The 18,999-nt window shown below is 45.7% G+C and overlaps 1 protein-coding gene across 6 annotated transcripts in view; it reads right to left on the bottom strand.

The window, feature by feature from the left end:
* ptprz1b (protein tyrosine phosphatase receptor type Z1b) overlaps positions 1-18,999 on the bottom strand; it is a 186,265-nt gene that overhangs the window by 38,440 nt on the left and 128,826 nt on the right. For 4 of the 6 annotated variants that reach the window (XM_078416908.1, XM_078416906.1, XM_078416910.1 and 1 more), the window contains 2 exons: positions 8,196-8,287; positions 4,143-4,231 (listed from right to left, as the gene is read on the bottom strand). In XM_078416908.1, coding sequence (XP_078273034.1) covers positions 4,143-4,231; positions 8,196-8,287 — 181 coding nt within the window. The remainder of the gene's footprint in view (positions 1-4,142; positions 4,232-8,195; positions 8,288-18,999) is intronic. The other 2 variants (XM_078416909.1, XM_078416907.1) reach the window with 1 other exon arrangement.

Genomic DNA, 18,999 nt, shown 5'->3' with positions numbered 1-18,999 from the left:
AGGATGATTGTCATTCCTTTTCTGGGCAGAGCATGCAAAGAGATGTTGTCTTACATCTGTTGCTAGTTTCCTGTCTTATTGTGAAGATAGACACAAAATGCCGGAGTAACTCAGCGGGACAGGCAGCATCTCTGGAGAGAAGGGATGGGTGACGTTTCGGGTCGAGACCTTTCTTCAGACTGAGAGTCAAGGGGAGAGGGAGACACAGAGATACGGAAGGGTAAGGTGCGGAAACGAGAGATCGGATGTTGCACAAGGAGAATGTGGAATGGATCGTTGTTAGCTGAGGGGAAGGTGACAACGAGGCACACAGTCGGTAAGATTTAATCAGGAGGGCAGTGAAATTAGTCGGAGAACTAAAATAGTGGAGGGATGGAGAGACAATAGACAATAGACAATAGGTGCAGGAGGAGGCCATTCGGCCCTTCGAGCCAGCACCGCCATTCAATGTGATCATGGCTGATCATTCTCAATCAGTACCCCGTTCCTGCCTTCTCCCCATACCCCCTGACTCCGCTATCCTTAAGAGCTCTATCTAGCTCTCTCTTGAATGCATTCAGAGAATTGGCCTCCACTGCCTTCTGAGGCAGAGAATTCCACAGATTCACAACTCTCTGACTGAATTTTTTTTTCCTCATCTCAGTTCTAAGTGGCCTACGCCTTATTCTTAAACTGTGGCCCTTTGTTCTGGACTCCCCCAACATTGGGAACATGTTTCCTGCCTGAGACAGGGAAACAAGGGTTACTTGAAGCTGGAGAAGTCAATATTCATACTGTCCTCCCTCGTGCCATTTCTCCGACGAGTTTCACTGTCCTCCTGATTTCAGTCTGACCAAAATAGGGATACTGCAGAGGCACAAGGAACTGCAGATGCTGGAATCCTGAGCAAAGTGCTGGAGGAACTCAGAGAATCAGGCCACATCTGTGGAGGGAAAAGGATAGTGAGACGTTTCGGGTTGGGACCCTTCTCTAGTCTGAAGAGAAGTCACAACCTTAAACGTCCCCTTCACAGATTCCTCCAGCAGTTTGTGTTAAGCTGTAGTAAAGAGATAGTCACTTTATGTGTAGGAAAGAACTGCAGATGCTGGTTTAAACTGAAGACAGACACAAAAAGCTGGAACAACTCAGCGGGACAGGCAGCATCTCTGGAGAGAAGAAATGGGTGACGTTTCGGGTCGAGACCCTTCGTCTGAAGAAGGGTCGAGACCGGAAACACCACCTATTCCTTCTTTGCAGAGATGCTGCCTGTCCCGCTGAGTTGCTCCAGCTTTTAGTGTCTATCTTTAGTCACTTTCTCCTGTTTCTTTCCATTGCTTCCGCTTCCTGTGTGAGTGTGCCCTAGAAATCACTCACCGAACCCTAATCACATTCATCCCATGGTTAAGAATTAAGCTCAACTGTAACATGCAAAAGGTACACACACATTGCTTCAGATTTGTGAAGATTTGCAACATATGTTAAATCACATTTTTGAATTTTTAAACAAAAATAAATTATCCAGCAGTGGCAGGATTCATGCAATAGTAGTAGGCTAAACATCCATCACAGGCATCGAAACATCCGTTCACAGCGCAAATCGTCTGAATGACTGTGTGCAGTATTTAGCACCGTGTAGGAAGTGCAGAATTGAAGGGGTTTTTTTGTGCTTAATTCCAGTTACACATACACACTGATGGCACAAACAGATTATTCCCACTGGGCAAGAACTAAAGTACTAATAGGACAGCATTTGCTGCATTCGAATAAAGGGGCTCCAAATTAACACAAGTTGGAAGTCCATCATGAGAAGAACAGATCGGGTAGATGCACAGAGTCTCGTCCCCGGAGTAGGTGAATCGAGGACCAGAGGACATAGGTTTACGGTGAAGGGGAAAAGATTTATTAGTAATCTCAGGGGTAACTTTTTCACACAAAGGGTGGTGGGTGTATGGAACAAGCTGCCGGAGGAGGTAGTTGAGGCAGGGACTATCCCAACATTTAAGAAACAGTTAGACAGGTACATGGATAGGACAGGTTTGGAGGGGTGTGGACCAAATAGGGGCAGGTGGGATAAGTGTAGCTGGGACATGTTGGCCGGTGTGGGCAAGTTGGGCTGAAGGGCTATGCAAGGAAGTTTATTTATGGATTTAGGTGAAGAAACAAATGCCTAGCTCACAGCAAATTTCAGTTGGGTCGAGGCCAGCTTAATTAGAAGGTAGGATTCAAGATGGCTCTTGGCACCTTGGGATTTGTGCAGTGGCCAAGGAAGAGGGAGGCAAAAGGGTGGACCATCACTAGTTGGATAGAGAAGAGAGGATTAGGAGACAAGCAATAGTCAGGTATGGGGGGGGATGGGGTGCGGGGAGGGGGCGAGAGGTTACAAGTGGTGGAAAGAAAAGAAAGGAATCTGGAGACCTTTCATTATTATCTAGTTTGGGAAAGGTTGAAAGACCAGCATTCTATATAAAGGGTTGGGATAGGGTAATGGCCAGGAGGGATGGGAATTTGGAGATTGTAAATTGTTGGATAGAGAAACATTAAAAAGACCTGCAATAAGTTCATAAGTCACAGGAGCAGATGTAGGCCTTTCAGTCTATTGAGTCCATTCAATCATGGCTTGATGAGTGTAGGTGTCAGGGGTTGTGGGGAGAAGGCAGGAGAATGGGATTAAGAGAGAAAGATAGATCAGCCATGACTGAATGGCAGAGTAGACCTGATGGGCCAAAATGGCCTAATTCTACCCCAATAGGGCGGCACGGTAGCGCAGCGGTAGAGTTGCTGCTTTACAGCGAATGCAGCGCCGGAGACTCAGGTTCGATCCTGACTACGGGTGCTGCACTGTAAGGAGTTTGTACGTTCTCCCCGTGACCTGCGTGGGTTTTCTCCGAGATCTTCGGTTTCCTCCCACACTCCAAAGACGTACAGGTATGTAGGTTAATTGGCTGGGTAAATGTAAAAATTGTCCCTAGTGGGTGTAGGATAGTGTTAATGTATGGGGATCGCTGGGCGGCACGGACTTGGAGGGCCAAAAAGGCCTGTTTCCGGCTGTATATATATGATATGATAATAACATATGACTGATCTATCTTTCCTTCTCAGCCCCATTCTCCTGCCCTCTCCACCTAACCCTTGACACCCTTACCAATGCAGTATCTGTCAATCTCCGTCTTAAAAATACACCATGACTTGGCCTCCGTGGCAATAGTTGGACGTGGGGACATGGGAGGGGAAAGCAATTTAGAAATCATCAACATTAGATATTGGGGAGAGGGAGCATGAGGAATGGAGATGATGGGTGGGGGTGAAGGGAAATTGGAAGGTTGTCAATGGCTGAAATGTGCGGGGAGGATCGGAAAGCATAGAAGGCTTGGACAGTGGCCTGAGGATTGGCGCGGTGGAGTAATTTGGCGACAACAATGTTTTAGATTGGTAGTGGAAGTGATGTGGTAGTGAAATTGGAGTGCATCAGCTTGAGGGTGTGGACCCTTGGATAGTTGGGCTGGGGAGTGGGCTGGAACTCGGTGGGGCAGTGTTAGTGCAGAGTGTAAGGGTGGGGGTCTGAGGATGACTCTACGGGCTGCACATCTACCAATGCTCCACACATTTCAATAACATGCTCTGAAAAGATGCCTACCTTTTAAGGTAGAGTGGCATGGTGGCGGAGCGGTAAAGTTACTGCCTTACAGCGCCAGAGACCCAGATTTGATCCTGACTACGGGTGCTGTCTGTACGGAGTTTGTACATTCTCCCCGTGACCAAGTGGGTTTTCTCCGGGTGCTCCGGTTTCCTCCCACACTCCAAAGACGTACAAGTTTGTAGGTTAATTTGCTTTGGTAATTGTCCCCAGTGTGTAGGATAGTGTGGGGGGATCGCTGGTCGGCACGGACTTGGTGGGCAGAAGGGCCTGTTTCCTCGCTGTATCTCTAAACTAAACTAATAATCTTCCCCACGTCTTGAAGGTTTTTCAATACTGAAGAATCTTCAAATCTTAACAAACCTCAATAACTTAACCCTAGCATTCTAAGAATCAACAGTAAGACAAATTAGTTTATTTTAAATATTTTATCCAGCTGTTGACTCATTGAATTACTAAATTCTCTGATGGTAACTTGCTGTTCCTGTACTGTTGAAACAGCAATAACTCAAAATATATCTACACATACCTCAAACTCTTCTGTAAATCCGTCATTGGCATGAAGTTCTGCCACATGCTTTGCAAATTGCTTGACAGAAATGGCTCCCAGTTCATCTGCTGAGAGAAAAAAGTGTTCTTTTATTTCTATTCAAAACTAGACCAAGTGGACCCGTTGGGCCCAAACCTCTCCTGCATTGGTGCAGCACCCTCTCCTCTCCTCTCCCCCCCTCCTACCCCACCCCCTCCTCCCCCTCCCCCCTCCCCTCCCCCCTCCCCCCTTCCCATCCCCCCCACTCCAGCCCCCTAGTCTGTGGAATTCTCTGCCACAGAAGGTAGTTGAGGCCAGTTCATTGGCTATATTTAAGAGGGAGTTAGATGTGGCCCTTTTTGCTAGACGGATCAGGGGGTATGGAGAGAAAGCAGGTACAGGCTACTGAGCTGAATGATCAGCCATGTTCATATTGAATGGCGGTGCAGGCTCGAAGGGCCGAATGGCCTACTCCTGCACCTATTTTCTATGTTTCTATGTTTCTAACCCCCCATTATCCTCCCTCCTGCTCTCCACCCCCTCCCTCCCTCCCTTGGAGATAGATTTAAACTTTAAAATGTGAATAACTTAAAAAATATAACACTGATTTCAATGAAACTTCCTCCATTAGACGACGGTGAGTAAGGTGGGCCTAAAATTTGCCCAAAACAGCCTATCGTGTACCGTTTTGGCTGTAGTTCAGGATCAAACAAACGAGAGTTTTAGTATATAGATAGATAGATGTTCATGGACAGGATCTGATGTCTACTGAAGAGAAGGAGTTGCAAGATGATCAAGAATGGAAAGGAATTTCAGGCAACAGAACCATCGGACCACCACTAGAGAGCGATCCTGAACTACTATCTACTATCTCCCTCATTGGAGACCCTCAGACTATCTTTGATCGGACTTTGCTGGCTTTATCCTGCACTAAACGTTATTCACGTTATTCCCATTATCATGTATCTGTACACTGTACGGCTCGATTGTAATCTGCTGACTGGTTGGCACGCAACAAAAGCTTTTCACTGTACCTCGGTACACGTGACAATGACCTGAACTCAGTCTCAATTTTTAAAAAATTGATCAGGAAGAGACATTTTATCAACAAAATAAAATGGTATAAAAAGTGGATGATAAGAGTGAATTGGTAAGAAATACAATAAAAAGACAGGCTGGCTTTCTACCATCTCAAATTTGAAGAGTGAGGTTTCAGTGAATGTTGTTCCCTTGGAGGATGTCATTGGAAATTAATAGGAAATTAGCCATTGACGATCAAATTAAGCAAATGTTTGTAGATGCAAAGAAGGATCTCAATCCAAAATGTCATCCATCCATGGTCTCCAGAGATGCTGCCTGACCCACTGAGTTACTCCAGCACTTGGTGCCCTTCTAACCATTACAAGCAATGGGTTAGATGTTCTATTCAAGAAGCCTTGGCCAATAACTTGTAGGCACTACACATTGAAGCTAATGTGGGTGATGGAGAGAGAGAGAGAGAGAAAGAATGGTGAGGGTTCTGGATTATACGCCCAACAAGTTGTTTTGTCCAGGTGTCAGCCATTTTCCTGAATGATATTGGAACCATAAGGATCGAGCAGCTCCATCAAACTGTGTGGGAAAGAACTGCAGATGCTGATTTACACCGAAGATAGGCACAAAGTGCTAGAGTACCTCAGCGGGTCAGGCAGCCTCTCTGGAGAAAAAGGATGGGAGACGTCTTTGGGTCGGAAGAAGGGTTCCGACCCGAAACTTCACCCATCCTTTTTCTCCAGAGATGTTGCCCGCTGAGGTACTCCAGCTGAGTTACCTGTGTCTTGCACCATCATACTTCGGACTTATATTGTGCTGATGGTGAATAGAATTTGCCATGGAGCACCCAGCCTCCCAACCTGCTCTTGAAGCACCATAAGTTGTACATGAATTAAATTAGTTTAGTGTAGAGATACAGTGTGGAAACAGGTAGTATAAGAATATAACTGCAGATGCTGGTAGAAATCTAAGGTATTTATTCACAAAATGCTGGGGTAACTCAGCAGGTCAGGCAGCATCTCAGGAGAGAAGGAATGGGCGATGTTTCGGGTCGAGACTCTTCTTCAGACTGATGTCAGGGGGGCGGGACAAAGGAAGGACTAAGGAAGCGTGGAAACAGGACCTTCGGCCCAGTGAGTCCGCGCCGACCAGCGATCCCCACACATTAACACTACCTTACACACACTAGGACCAATTTTACATTTATACCAAGCCAATTAACCTACAAATCTCTAGGTTTTTGGAGCGTGGGAGGAGACCGAAGATCACGGGGAGAATGTACAACTACGTACAGAGAGCACCCATAGACAGGATCAAATCTGGGTCTCTGGCACACTGTAAACGCTGTAAGGCAGTAGGTCTACCGCTGCACCACCGTGCTGCCTAAAATTCCAGTTAATTTCTGGTCAATGGTGATCCAAGTGATGTTTGTTGAAGCAGAATTCGGTTTCATCATGTGTCAGAGTGGATGATGAACCATCCCACCCTTAACCACAGCCTAGAGGAATGTTGCCCGACTAGCTGAATCCTCCCGGCAATTTACGAGGCCATAATTAAAATAAAACTTGCGCCCGAACATGTAGAGAAATGAACATCTGCAGAAACAAAATGGCCGCAGGCTGCGAACGATTCTGCAAAATGCAGTGTTTGTGGAGTGAGGGAACAAGTCTGCTGCAATGAACTCCTGCTCAACAAAAAAACTATCAATATAGTTTGCATTCCTCACAGAATTACAGATACATGTTTCCTGAGATAGAAAATGCTGCATTGTAACATTGCACAGTCATAATAAGAGTGTGGCGGCTGAAACAGGCCGATGAAAGCAAAAGAGATTGAAGACTTATTAGAAACCATGTTAGCAAAAAAGCTGTTCAGGCATCATTAGCACAGGGAAAAGGAGATTCAACGCTAACATTTCATGGTAATTGACTGGCACTTGACGTAAAACATTTGAGATTTTGACACCGTGGAAAATGCAATGTTTGTAATTATTTATTGGAGGTTAGGGAAGTTTGCCTTTAAGCGCTAATGTGGGAAAAATTGTTTATATGAGCTGAAATTATAACTGATTTTAATTTTTTTTAACTCCCAAGTGATTTCTTCCATTGGTTTTGCTAGGTTGTTATAATGTCTTCTATTACACAGACTGAGTGAGGAAAATGAAAACTCTTATACAGAACATAGAAAAAAGTGTGTAGAAAGGAACTGCAGATGTTGGTTTATACCGAAACATAGAAAATAGGTGCAGGAGGAGGCCATTCAGCCCTTCGAACCATTGTGATCATGGCTGATCGTCCCCAATCAATAACCCGTGCCTGCCTTCTCCCCATATCCCTCGATTCCACTAGCCCCTAGAGACACAAAATAGACACAATAGAAGAGAGACACAAAATGCTGAGGGGACTCAGAGGGTCAGGCAGCATCTCTGGAGGAAATGGATGGGTGACGTTTCAGGTCGGGACCCTTCAGTCTGAAGATGGGACCCGACCAGAACTCGAAATGTCACCCATCCTTTTTCTCCAAAGATGCTGCCTGACCCGCTGAGTTACTCCAGCTTTCTGCGTCTATCTGCTATAGCAAATTATAACACAGAGACAGGCCCTTCAGCCCACAATGACAGTGTCGAACATGATGCCAAGATAAACAAATCTCATCTGCCTGCATATGATCCACCCCCTGCATGTCTATCTAAAACCCTCTCAAACTCAGTGGGACAGGCATCATCTCTGGTGAGAGGGAATTGGTGACGTTTCGGGTCGAGACCCTTTTTCAGACAGTGGACAAAGGACTGTGGCTGGAGCCAAATTAAAAAAAAGACTTATAGATGTGACACGATATGTTCCCTGGTTAATAGGTACAAATCTGATTCGCTCAATCTGAAGAAGGATTTCGACCCAAAATGTCACCTATTCCTTTTCTCCAGAGATGCTGTCTGATCCGCTGAGTTACTCCAGCTTCCTGTGTCTACCTTCGGTTTAAACCAGCATCTGCCGTTCCTCCCTGCACACTCAACCTACTCACCTGAAATAGGAAGGGCCAGTGATGGTGAGGTGGAAACGACTCGAGGCGATGCATTATCTTCCAAGTAGAAATGAGCCGTCTGAAAACATTTTCTGCGGCAAAGAAATAAACAGAATTAGGAGGTCCTTGAAGAGTAGTGTATAAAATCATGAGAGGAATAAATCAGGTAGATGCACAGAGTCTCTTGCCCAGAGTGGGGGAATCGAAGACCAGAGGAGCTGTTCATCAACTTCCGTAGGTCACATAACGGGGAATGCGCCCCGATCTTTATCAACGGGGACAGTGTGGAGAGAGTGTCCAGCTTCAAGTTTCTGGGCACTCACATTTCGGAGGACCTAACATGGTCCAATAACACTGCTGCGCTGGTCAAGAAGGCACAACAAAGACTGTTCTACCTAAGAACACTGAAGAAGTCTGGTCTACCCCAACAGCTGCTGATGACATTCTACTGCTGCACCATAGAGAGCATCCTAACACATGGCATCCCTGTGTGGTATCTCAGCTGCACGGAGGCAGAAAGGAAAGCTCTTCAGCGGGTAGTCCATAGAGCTCAGAGGACCATCGGAACACAGCTACCAGCCTTGGAGGGCATCAACAACACACGATGCCTTAGAAAAGCCACCAGCATCCACAAAGACTCTTCACACCCCTGCAACAGTCTGTTCGAACTCCTTCCATCGGGCAGACGATACAAGGCCTTCTACGCCCGCACCTCCAGACTCAGGAACAGCTTCATCCCCAGGGCCATAGCTGCTATGAACCGGTCCTGCTGAGCTGGATGGTCACATCGCACAGTGAACCGGCACAGATCTACTTGCACTTTATTCTGTCTTAAAACTGTTACAATTTGTTTCGTTGGGTTGTTGTTGTTTAAATGAATACTGACTAGCTAATTAAATTATTGCATCATATGGGAGGCGCATTCCCAATCTCGTTGTACCCCTGTACAATGACAATAAAGATATATTGTATTGTATTGCATAGGTTTAAGGTGAAGGGGAAAAGATTTAATAGGAATCTGAGGGGTGGCTTTTTCACATAAAGGGTGGTGGGTGTGTGGAACAAGCTGCCATAGGAGGTAGTTGAGGCTGGGACTGTCCCAACAGTTAGACAGGTACATGGATAGGACAGGTTTGGAGGGATATGGACCAAACGCAGGCAGGTGGGACTAGTGTAGCTGGGGCTTGTTGGCCGGTGTGGGCAAGTTGTGCCAAAGGGCCTGTTTCCACGCTGTATCACTCTCTGACTCAATGAGTAGTGTAACTCGCACCGAATCCAACTCTTACACAAAGCACTGAACCATAACATTCACAAGAGGCAACGCTTAACCTTTTAAATTGTTTTAAACGCACGGCAAATTTCCCTTTCAAATTGTGGAGTAAGTGACCGACAACCCATTTCAGGCAATAGGAAACCAAAAGTTCATAAGCAAGAGAGACGATGATTCACAAAAAGGACACAGAGTGCTGGAGTAACTCAGCAGGTCAGGCAGCATCTCCGGAGAACATGTATAGGTAGACGTTACGGTTCAAAGACCCTTCTTCAGGTTAGGCAGGTTCTCTGGAGAACATGGATAGGTGGCATTTCGGGTCGAGACACTTCTCTTCAAGAGGGGTCCCAATCTGAAATATCATCTCTCCATGTTCTGCAGAGATGCTGCCTGACCAGCTGAGTTACTCCAGCATTTTGTGTCCTTTTGTGCATTGACCGGCATCTGCAGTTCTTTATTTCTACAGGGAAGCAATTCCTTTCTCCTTAATTTTCAGGGCTGCCATCTCAATAGACAATAGACAATAGACAATAGGTGCAGGAGTAGGCCATTCGGCCCTTCGAGCCAGCACCGCCATTCAATGTGATCTCTCTTGAATCTGTTTATTCTGTTTATCCACATCTGATATGTGAGAGTGTGCAAGAATTAGATGTCATTATAAAGACACCGGTTCAAGATGAATCGTGCAATACCCCACCCTTTGCTTTAGAGATACAGCACGGAAACAGAACCTTCGGCCCACCGAATCCGTGCCGACCAGTGATACCCCCTTATCCTGCACTCTGGGGACAAATTACAAATTACAAATTATCTAAATGTCAATTAACCTACAAACCTGCACGTCCTTGGAGGGCGGGGGGAAACCGGAGCACCCGTGGAAAACCCACGCAGGTCACAGGGAGAGCGTACAAAGTCCAAACAGACTGCACCCGTAGTCAGGATCGAACCCGGGTCTCTGCCGCTGTGAGGCAGCTGCTCTACCACTGCGCCACCGAGCCGACCCATCAACAAAACTTCTCTTCATGAATGTGTTTGAGAGAACGTCTCCTCAAGAAGTCTGCTCCTCCAATTATCGTACCCGACCACTAAGAAAGCAGCGACTGTTGTCCTTTAACAAATTATCAACCTATCCCACAGCCAACAATGGACCATTGTGGGCTCCACATTTCCGTGATTATCGTCACCTTTTGCATATCTTCCATTCATTTCTCCTGAAGTACCGTCTATATCCCGCGACCCCCCTCTCCCCTGGCTCGCAGTCTGAAGAAGGGGCTTGACCCGAAACGGCACCCATTCCTTTTCCCCAGGGGTGCTGCCTGACCTGCTGAGTTACTCCAGATTTTCGCTCCTGTCTTTAGTTAAAGCGATAGTTGTGAAAAAGTTTGAGGCGGATGGCCGCAGCTAAGTTTACATAGAAATATAGAAAGTAGGTGCAGGAGTAGGCCATTCGGCCCTTCGAGCCAGCACGACCATTCAATGAGATCATGACTGATCATCCATAATCAGTACCCCGTTCCTGCTTTCTCATATCCCTTGAATTCGTCAGCCCTAAGAGCTAGATCTAACTCTCTCTTGAATACATCCAGTGAATTGGCCTCCACTGTTGTCCTTTAACAAATTATCACCTATCCCACAGCCAACAATGGACCATTGTGGGCTCCACATTTCCGTGGGAGAGAATTCCACAGATTCACAACTCTCTGGGTGAAAAGGTTTTTCTTCATCTCGGTCCAAAATGGCCTGCCCTTTATTCTTAAACTGTGACCCCTGGTTGTGGACTCCCCCAACATGGGGAACATTTTTCCTGCATCTAGCCTGTCCAATTCCTTAAGGGGGATTGCAACCTTCTCGTGGTCCACCCTGTTTCGACTAATGCAATCAACCCGACGTGCACAATCTAACAGATGGAGTGTTTTGGTTTCACTTTTGACAATGCCACCAGTGACCCCTAACCCAAACGGCCCTGCTCGGGGCCAAAACTCCCGCAGCGCCGGGAAATCTCTACGCATCTACCAGCTAAATGTGGAGGGAATGTCCAGGGCAACCCTGAACAAGATCCGCACCCTCCGTGCAGGAACAGCCCATCACCTGCACAAGTGGGGGATGACAGACAGACAGACAGCCCTGCTTGCCACTGCGGATATCCAGACCAGACCATCCCACACATCCCACGTGAATCAAGTTAGGAACAGGGGACGTACAACGAGATCTGGGTGTCCTAGTGCATCAGTCACTGAAAGGAAGCATGCAGGTACAGCAGGCAGTGAAGAAAGCCAATGGAATGTTGGCCTTCATAACAAGAGGAGTTGCGTATAGGAGCAAAGAGGTCCTTCTGCAGTTGTACAGGGCCCTAGTGAGACCGCACCTGGAGTACTGTGTGCAGTTTTGGTCTCCAAATTTGAGGAAGGATATTCTTGCTATTGAGGGCGTGCAGCGTAGGTTTACTAGGTTAATTCCCGGAATGGCGGGACTGTCATATGTTGAAAGACTGGAGCGACAAGGCTTGTATACACTGGAATTTAGAAGGATGAGAGGAGATCTTATCGAAACGCATAAGATTATTAAAGGGTTGGACACGTTAGAGGCAGGAAACATGTTCCCAATGTTGGGGGAATCCAGAACAAGGTGCCACAGTTTAAGAATAAGGGGTAGGCCATTTAGAACTGAGACGAGGTTAAAAAATAATTCAGTCAGAGAGTTGTGAATCTGTGGAATTCTCTGCCTCAGAAGGCAGTGGAGGCCAATTCTCTGAATGCATTCAAGAGAGAGCTGGATAGAGCTCTTAAGGATAGCGGAGTCAGGGGGTATGGGGAGAAGGCAGGAACGGGGTACTGATTGAGAATGATCAGCCATGATCACATTGAATGGCGGTGCTGGCTCGAAGGGCCGAATGGCCTCCTCCTGCACCTATTGTCTATTGTCTATAATGACTGCACACTGAGGCTTTTCCCTGGTGGCATCAAGGCCATCCACCCAGCATCAGCTGCTGCTCTGGCCTGGACATCTACCCTTGAACTACAACGTCACGCCATATGCAAGAAGAAGAAGAATCCCTTAAGAATATTATATGTTTCTAAAATTAAGGTGGGGGGGGGGAGGGAGATAAAGCAGGATGGTAGCACGTGACTCACAGACAGTTAACGTGCAGCCAAGCTGCTTTGAGCAGATGGCTCCATGTTCACAAGCGTTTTGACAAGTGAATGCAGATGAAAGGCACCTTAGATTTGACCCAACAAATGGTGCTCGCTGCCTATTCTCACAGGATGAACGTGAGATTTAAAACCAGTCACCAATGACAGCTGGTGTATCTGCATCAAGGGAGCTTAGACGGAGCGAAAAAATATTTACTGTCGAGAGCACAGGTATAGGGGAGCGTGATCTCTAAAGAATAAAAAAGGTGAGAGTAAGTTGTTTTGAATCAAACTCGACTGCTCGCCAAAGTTTAAATGGGATATATATTTGACTTATAAAGCAATTTGGTGCGGTAAATAAATATCAATTTTTGTTTTGAAGGAATTAATATAAGTGTCACCGAAGGTAGACACAAAATGGTGGAGTAACTCAGCGGGACTGGCAGCATCTCTGGGGGGAAGAGAATGGGTGACGTTTCGGGTCTCGGCCCGAAACCTGAAGAAGGGTCTCGACCTGAAACGTCACCTGTTCCTTCTATCCAGGGATGCTGCCTGTCCCGGCTGAGTTACTCCAACTTTCTGCGTCTGTCTTTTGTGCAAACCAGCATCTGCGGTTCCTCCCTACACATATTATAAGTGTCAGTCTTCAGTCTGAAGAAGGGTCTCGACCCGAAACGTCACCCATTCCTTCTCTCCCGAGATGCTGCCCGACCTGCTGAGTTACTCCAGCATTTTGTGAATAAATCGATTTGTACCAGCATCTGCAGTTATTTTCTTATATTATAAGTGTCAATTTGATTTAATCGACTGAAAGATACAACGTGGAAACAGGCCCTTCAGCCCGCCCAGCCATTGATCGCCTGTTCACAATAGATCGATGCTATCCCACTTTCACCTCCACTCCCTACGCACTACAAATGCCAATTCACCGACAAACCTGCACGTCTTTGGGATGTGGGAACTAACCAGAACAAGCGGCAGAGATCCACGCGGTCACAGGGAGAACATGCGAACTCCACTCAGGCAGCAGCAGCTGAGGTCAAGTCAAGTTTATTTGTCACATACATATATATACAAGATGTGCAGTGAAATGAAAGTGGCAACGCCTGCGGATTGTGCTAAACTACAAAACAGATTAGAAAAAAAAATTTTAACACAAAAAATAAATTAATAGTAAATTAAATGAGTCCCTGGTGATATGAGAGTTAACAGTCCTGATGGCCTGTGGGAAGAAACTCCGTCTCATCCTCTCTGTTTTCACAGCGTGACAGCGGAGGCGTTTGTCTGACCGTAGCAGCTAGAACAGTCCATTGCTGGGGTGGGGAGGTCAGGATCGAACACGGGTCTCCGGCACTGTGAGGCAGAAGATAGGCACAAAAAGCTGGGAGTAACTCAGCGGGTCAGGCAGCACCTCTGGAGAAAAGGAATAAGGTGGCGTTTCGGGTCGAGACCCTTCGCATGAGGCAGCAGTTCTACCAGCTGTACCAAAATTTGACATAGAATTTCCAAGTCAAATTCCCAATCCATTTTTTATTGCCATTCCATGGAAACTTCTGCCCAACAAACAACTTTGTCCAGATTTCAGCTGCTAGCCTTTGATCTGCCTGTAATTGATCCACCACTTTCATCCAGCCTGATTTAGCCTGGGTCTCTGCCATCGTAGGCGTGAAGTTCTGAAGTGAGTCCTGTAAGTAGCCGTATAAAGGCCTTCTGTGACAAAGAATTCCACAAATTCACCACCCTTTGACTAAAGAAATTTCTTCTCATCTCCTTCCTAAAAGAACGTCCTTTAATTCTGAGGCTATGACTCTCCTATTGGTGGAAACATCCTCTCCACATCCACTCTATCTAAGCCTTTCACTATTCTGTATGTTTCAATGAGTTCCCCCCTCATCCTTCTAAACTCCACTGAGTACAGGCCCAGTGCCGATAAATGCTCATCACAGGTTAATCTACTCATTCCTGGGATCATTCTTGTAAACCTCCTCTGGACCCTCTCCAGAGCCAGCACGTCCTTCCTTGGATATGGTGCCCAAAATTGCTCACAATATTCCAAATCCGGCCTTAGCAGCGCCTTCTAGAGCCTCATGCATTACATCCTTGTTTTTGTATACAAGCCCTCTTGAAATAAATGCTAGCATTGAGTTTGCTTTCTTTACTACACTATTTACATTACTATTAATGTAAATCGTGACCAATTGCAGCCAGGACCCCCCTTTGTCACACTGTTAGCAGCCATAGAGTCATACAGGCTCGGAAACAGGCCCTTCGGCCCAACTTGCTGACCAAGGTGCCCCATCTATGCTAGTCCCACCTGCGCACGTTTGCCCCTCTGCCATCTAAACCTTTCCCATCCCTGTACTTGTCCAAATATCTTTTTAAGTCAAGTGTTCAATTTGCTACACTCCACTTGTGGGTGGCACGGTGGCACAGCAGTAGAGTTGCTGATTTACACCCCAGTTCAATCCTGACCACAGGTGCTTGTCTGTACAGAGTTTGTGCGTTTGCCCAGTAATCGCGTGGGTTTTCTCCTGGTGCTCTCGTTTCCTTCTACATCCCAAAGACGTGCAGGTCTGCAGGTTCATTGGCTTTTGTAAACTGTCCCGAGTGTGTGGGATAGGACTGGTGTTTGAGTGACCACTGGTCAGTGTGGACTCAGTGGGCCAAAGCTGGGGTGGGATTTTATTGGTGAAAAAGAATAAAATAAAAGCTTTTTTCGCATTGTGGCTTTCAGGACAGTTTTCTGTTGCTAATTATATGTATATACATATATAACAAATTAGCAACAGAAAGCTCACCTGAAAGTCACAATGTGAAAAAAACTTATATATATATGTGTGTGTGTGTGTGTGTGTGTGTGAGAGAGAGAGAGAGAAAAGAAGGAAAGGGTGATGTTTCGGGTCGAGAAGCATCATCAGAGACTGAAGAAGGGTCTCGACCCGAAACATCACCCTTTCCTTCTCTCCAGAGATGCTGCCTGACCTGCTGGGTTACTCCTGCAATTGTGTCTAAGTTTGGTGTAAACCAGCATCTGCAGTTCCTTCCTACACACACACACATTCAGCCTATATATATATATATATACACACACATACATATATATATATATACACACACACACACACATATATATATATATATACACACACACACATATACACACACACACACATATATATATATATATACACACACACACATATACACACACACACATATATATATATACACATATATGTATGTACATGTGTGTGTGTGTGTGTGTATATACAATTCAATTAAAAAAAACTTTGAATTATATATATATATATATTATAATATATATAATATATATAATATATATATCCACATGCGCGCACAAGCACAAATACAGACACTCATGCGCACACACATCACACACATGCAATAGACAATAGACAATAGGTGCAGGAGTAGGCCATTCGGCCCTTCGAGCCAGCACCGCCATTCAATGTGATCATGGCTGATCATTCTCAATCAGTACCCCGTTCCTGCTTTCTCCCCATACCCCCTGACTCCGCTATCCTTAAGAGCTCTATCTAGCTCTCTCTTGAATGTATTCAGAGAATTGGCCTCCACTGCCCTCTGAGGCAGAGAATTCCACAGATTCACAACTCTCTGACTGAAAAAGTTTTTCCTTATCTCTGTTCTAAATGGCCTACCCCTTATGCATGTAGACATGCACACGTACAGACACTTACAAAGATATACACACACACAGAACACACAAATGCTGTTTTCCTTACAAATAGCAGCTGGAGTAAAATCATCAAAACATATTCTCCTGAACACTGACTGCAATACACTTTGCAAAATATCCATCTGCTCCATTTAATTGTCCATCGCAGCAAGGCAATGTGCTAAGTGTTGATAAGTAAGCTTCCTGCTAATTATCACCCTATTAAAAAGAAATAACTACTGACAATCATTGCTGTATGGTCTAGCAGTTTGTTTCTTTGGTACTTATCAAAGTACCATATCATTCCATTGACACCTTTCCCCCTTGGCTGAAGCAATGAATCCTCAATGGCCAAATCCCGAGATTCTTGAATCCCGAGACCTTCAATCATTTAACATGCAGAAAAGTACTTCCAGAATAATGAAAGGCTTGGATAGAGTGGATGTGGAAAGGATGTTTCCACTGGCGGGAGAGTCTAGGACCAGAGGTCATAGCCTCAGAACTAAAGGGCGCTCTTTTAGAAAAGAGGCGAGGAGGAATGTCTTTAGTCAGAGATAGTTAATCTGCAGAACTCATTGCCACAGAAGGCTGTGGAGGCCAAGTCAGCGGATATTTTTAAGGCAGAGACAGATTCTTGATTTGTCGAGGGTTATGGGGAGAAGGCAGGAGAATGGGATTAGGAGGCAGAGATCAGCCACGATTTAGCGGCAGGAGTGGACTCGATGGGCCGAATGTCCTAATTCTACTCCGTTGACTTGTGATCTTGTGAAAAGGTAAGCCAGGAACTCGTGTCAATGATTGAAAAATAATAAAGATTGCGTTGAGACATAGTTCTCAATAGGTAGCATAATCAATAAACAAACAAGCAGCTCAACAAATAAAAGAAACCCAATATTAGTGCAAAGCAAAATAAAAGCTCGAAGTTTTGAGTATAACCAAGACAGTTTGTAGTTCAAAGCTTTGTTAGTATTCGAAGTGTAGGTAATGCGGCAAAAGCAAGAGTCATTATTAACTGTCACTAAATAATTGATTAGTTCAGCATTTTGTCTTTCCTTGACAATGATGACCACCATGTCCACAGACATGAAACTAGTTTGCTGCAGATCATAATGTGATGCTCTAGACTTTAGGTAGTATAAGAAAATAACTGCAGATGCTGGTACAAATCGATGGTATTTATTCACAAAATGCTGGAGTAACTCAGCAGGTCAGGCAGCATCTCAGGAGAGAAGGAATGGGTGACGTTTCGGGTCGAGACCCTTCTTCATACTCAAGAAGAAGGGTCTGAAGAAGGGTCTCGACCCGATACGTCACCCATTCCTTCTCTCCCGAGATGCTGCCTGACCTGCTGAGTTACTCCAGCATTTTGTGAATAAATACCTATAGACTTTAGGCATTAGAGGTACAGCGCGGAAACAGGCCCTTTGGCCCGATCCCACCGACCATCGATCCTCGTACACTGGCAAAATCCTACACACTAGGGCACATTTACAATTCTTGCCGAAGCCAACTAGCCTACAAGCGTGCACGTCTTTGGAAGGTGGGAGGAAACCGGAGCACCTGGAGGAAACCCACGCAGGCCGCGGGGAGAACGTACAAACTCCGCACAGACACGCGCCCCCGCGGTCAGGAATGGCGTGGAGAGGCAGCAACTCTACCGCTGCGGCAAAATGACGAGAGAAAACTTCTGTACTGACTTCCGGAACTAACTCTAATGAAACGAGATGGCCCCTACAACTGATGTTGCAATACAAAGCACCAAGTTGCTGAACAGAAGTTACTGCAGAGCAGCTGAAGCACAAAGAAACAAGAAGCAAAAAATCCATATTAAGCAATAATGTGTGACCATTCACCTCTGTGCATTTGATACTTTCTGCTTTTTAGGCTACAGTTACATATTGTTGCTTAATATGAAATTCTTGCTTCTTATTTCTTAATAAATCTTGTTTCAACATGCCCCAAGAATCTGTGCGGCTGCCAGATCTATTCCTCTCATGATTTTTTTGTACACCTCTATTAGATCATCCCTCATCCTCCTGCGCTCCAGGGAATATAGTCCCAGCCTGCTCAACCTCTCCCTGCAGCTCAGGCCCTGGAGGCCTGTCTTTTCTGCAGCTTTTCCATCTTCAGAATTCAGAATTCAGAATCAGAATCAGAATCAGAATTACCTTTATTTGTCATCCAAAAAACAAGTCTTTTGGACGAGGTTTCGTCACCTACAGTCCAACAGTAAGAGCAATAAAATAAACAATTACACAACCACAAACCAACACAAAACAAAACAAAAAAGAACCATCCATCACAGTGAGTCTCCTCCAGTCCCCTCCTCACTGTGATGGAAGGCCAGAATGTCATTTCTCTTCCCCTGCCGTCTTCACTAGGGACAATTTATACATTCTTTTAACCAAAGCCAATTAACCGACAAACCTGTACGTCTTTGGAGTGTGGGAGGAAACCGGAGCACCCGGAGAAAACCCAACGCGGTCACGGGGAGAACGTACAAACTGCACCTATGGTTGGGATCGAACCCGGGTCTCTGGCGCTGGAATCCGGCAACTCTTTCCCGGTGCACCACGGTGCCAATCTGCTGAGTTATTTTGCGTCTTTCCTACATTTATGAATAGGTGTAACCATGTACATTTAAGGATTTTTTCCCCCCCGTCATTTTCAAACATATTTTGTGGAATTCTCCTCTTGGCCTCAGAA

Source organism: Rhinoraja longicauda, chromosome 20, assembly GCF_053455715.1.
Source record: "Rhinoraja longicauda isolate Sanriku21f chromosome 20, sRhiLon1.1, whole genome shotgun sequence".
NCBI classification, from domain to species: Eukaryota; Metazoa; Chordata; class Chondrichthyes; order Rajiformes; family Arhynchobatidae; genus Rhinoraja; species Rhinoraja longicauda.
Note: the sequence above shows the minus strand (reverse complement) of the source record. Positions and strands in the feature narration are given on the sequence as shown.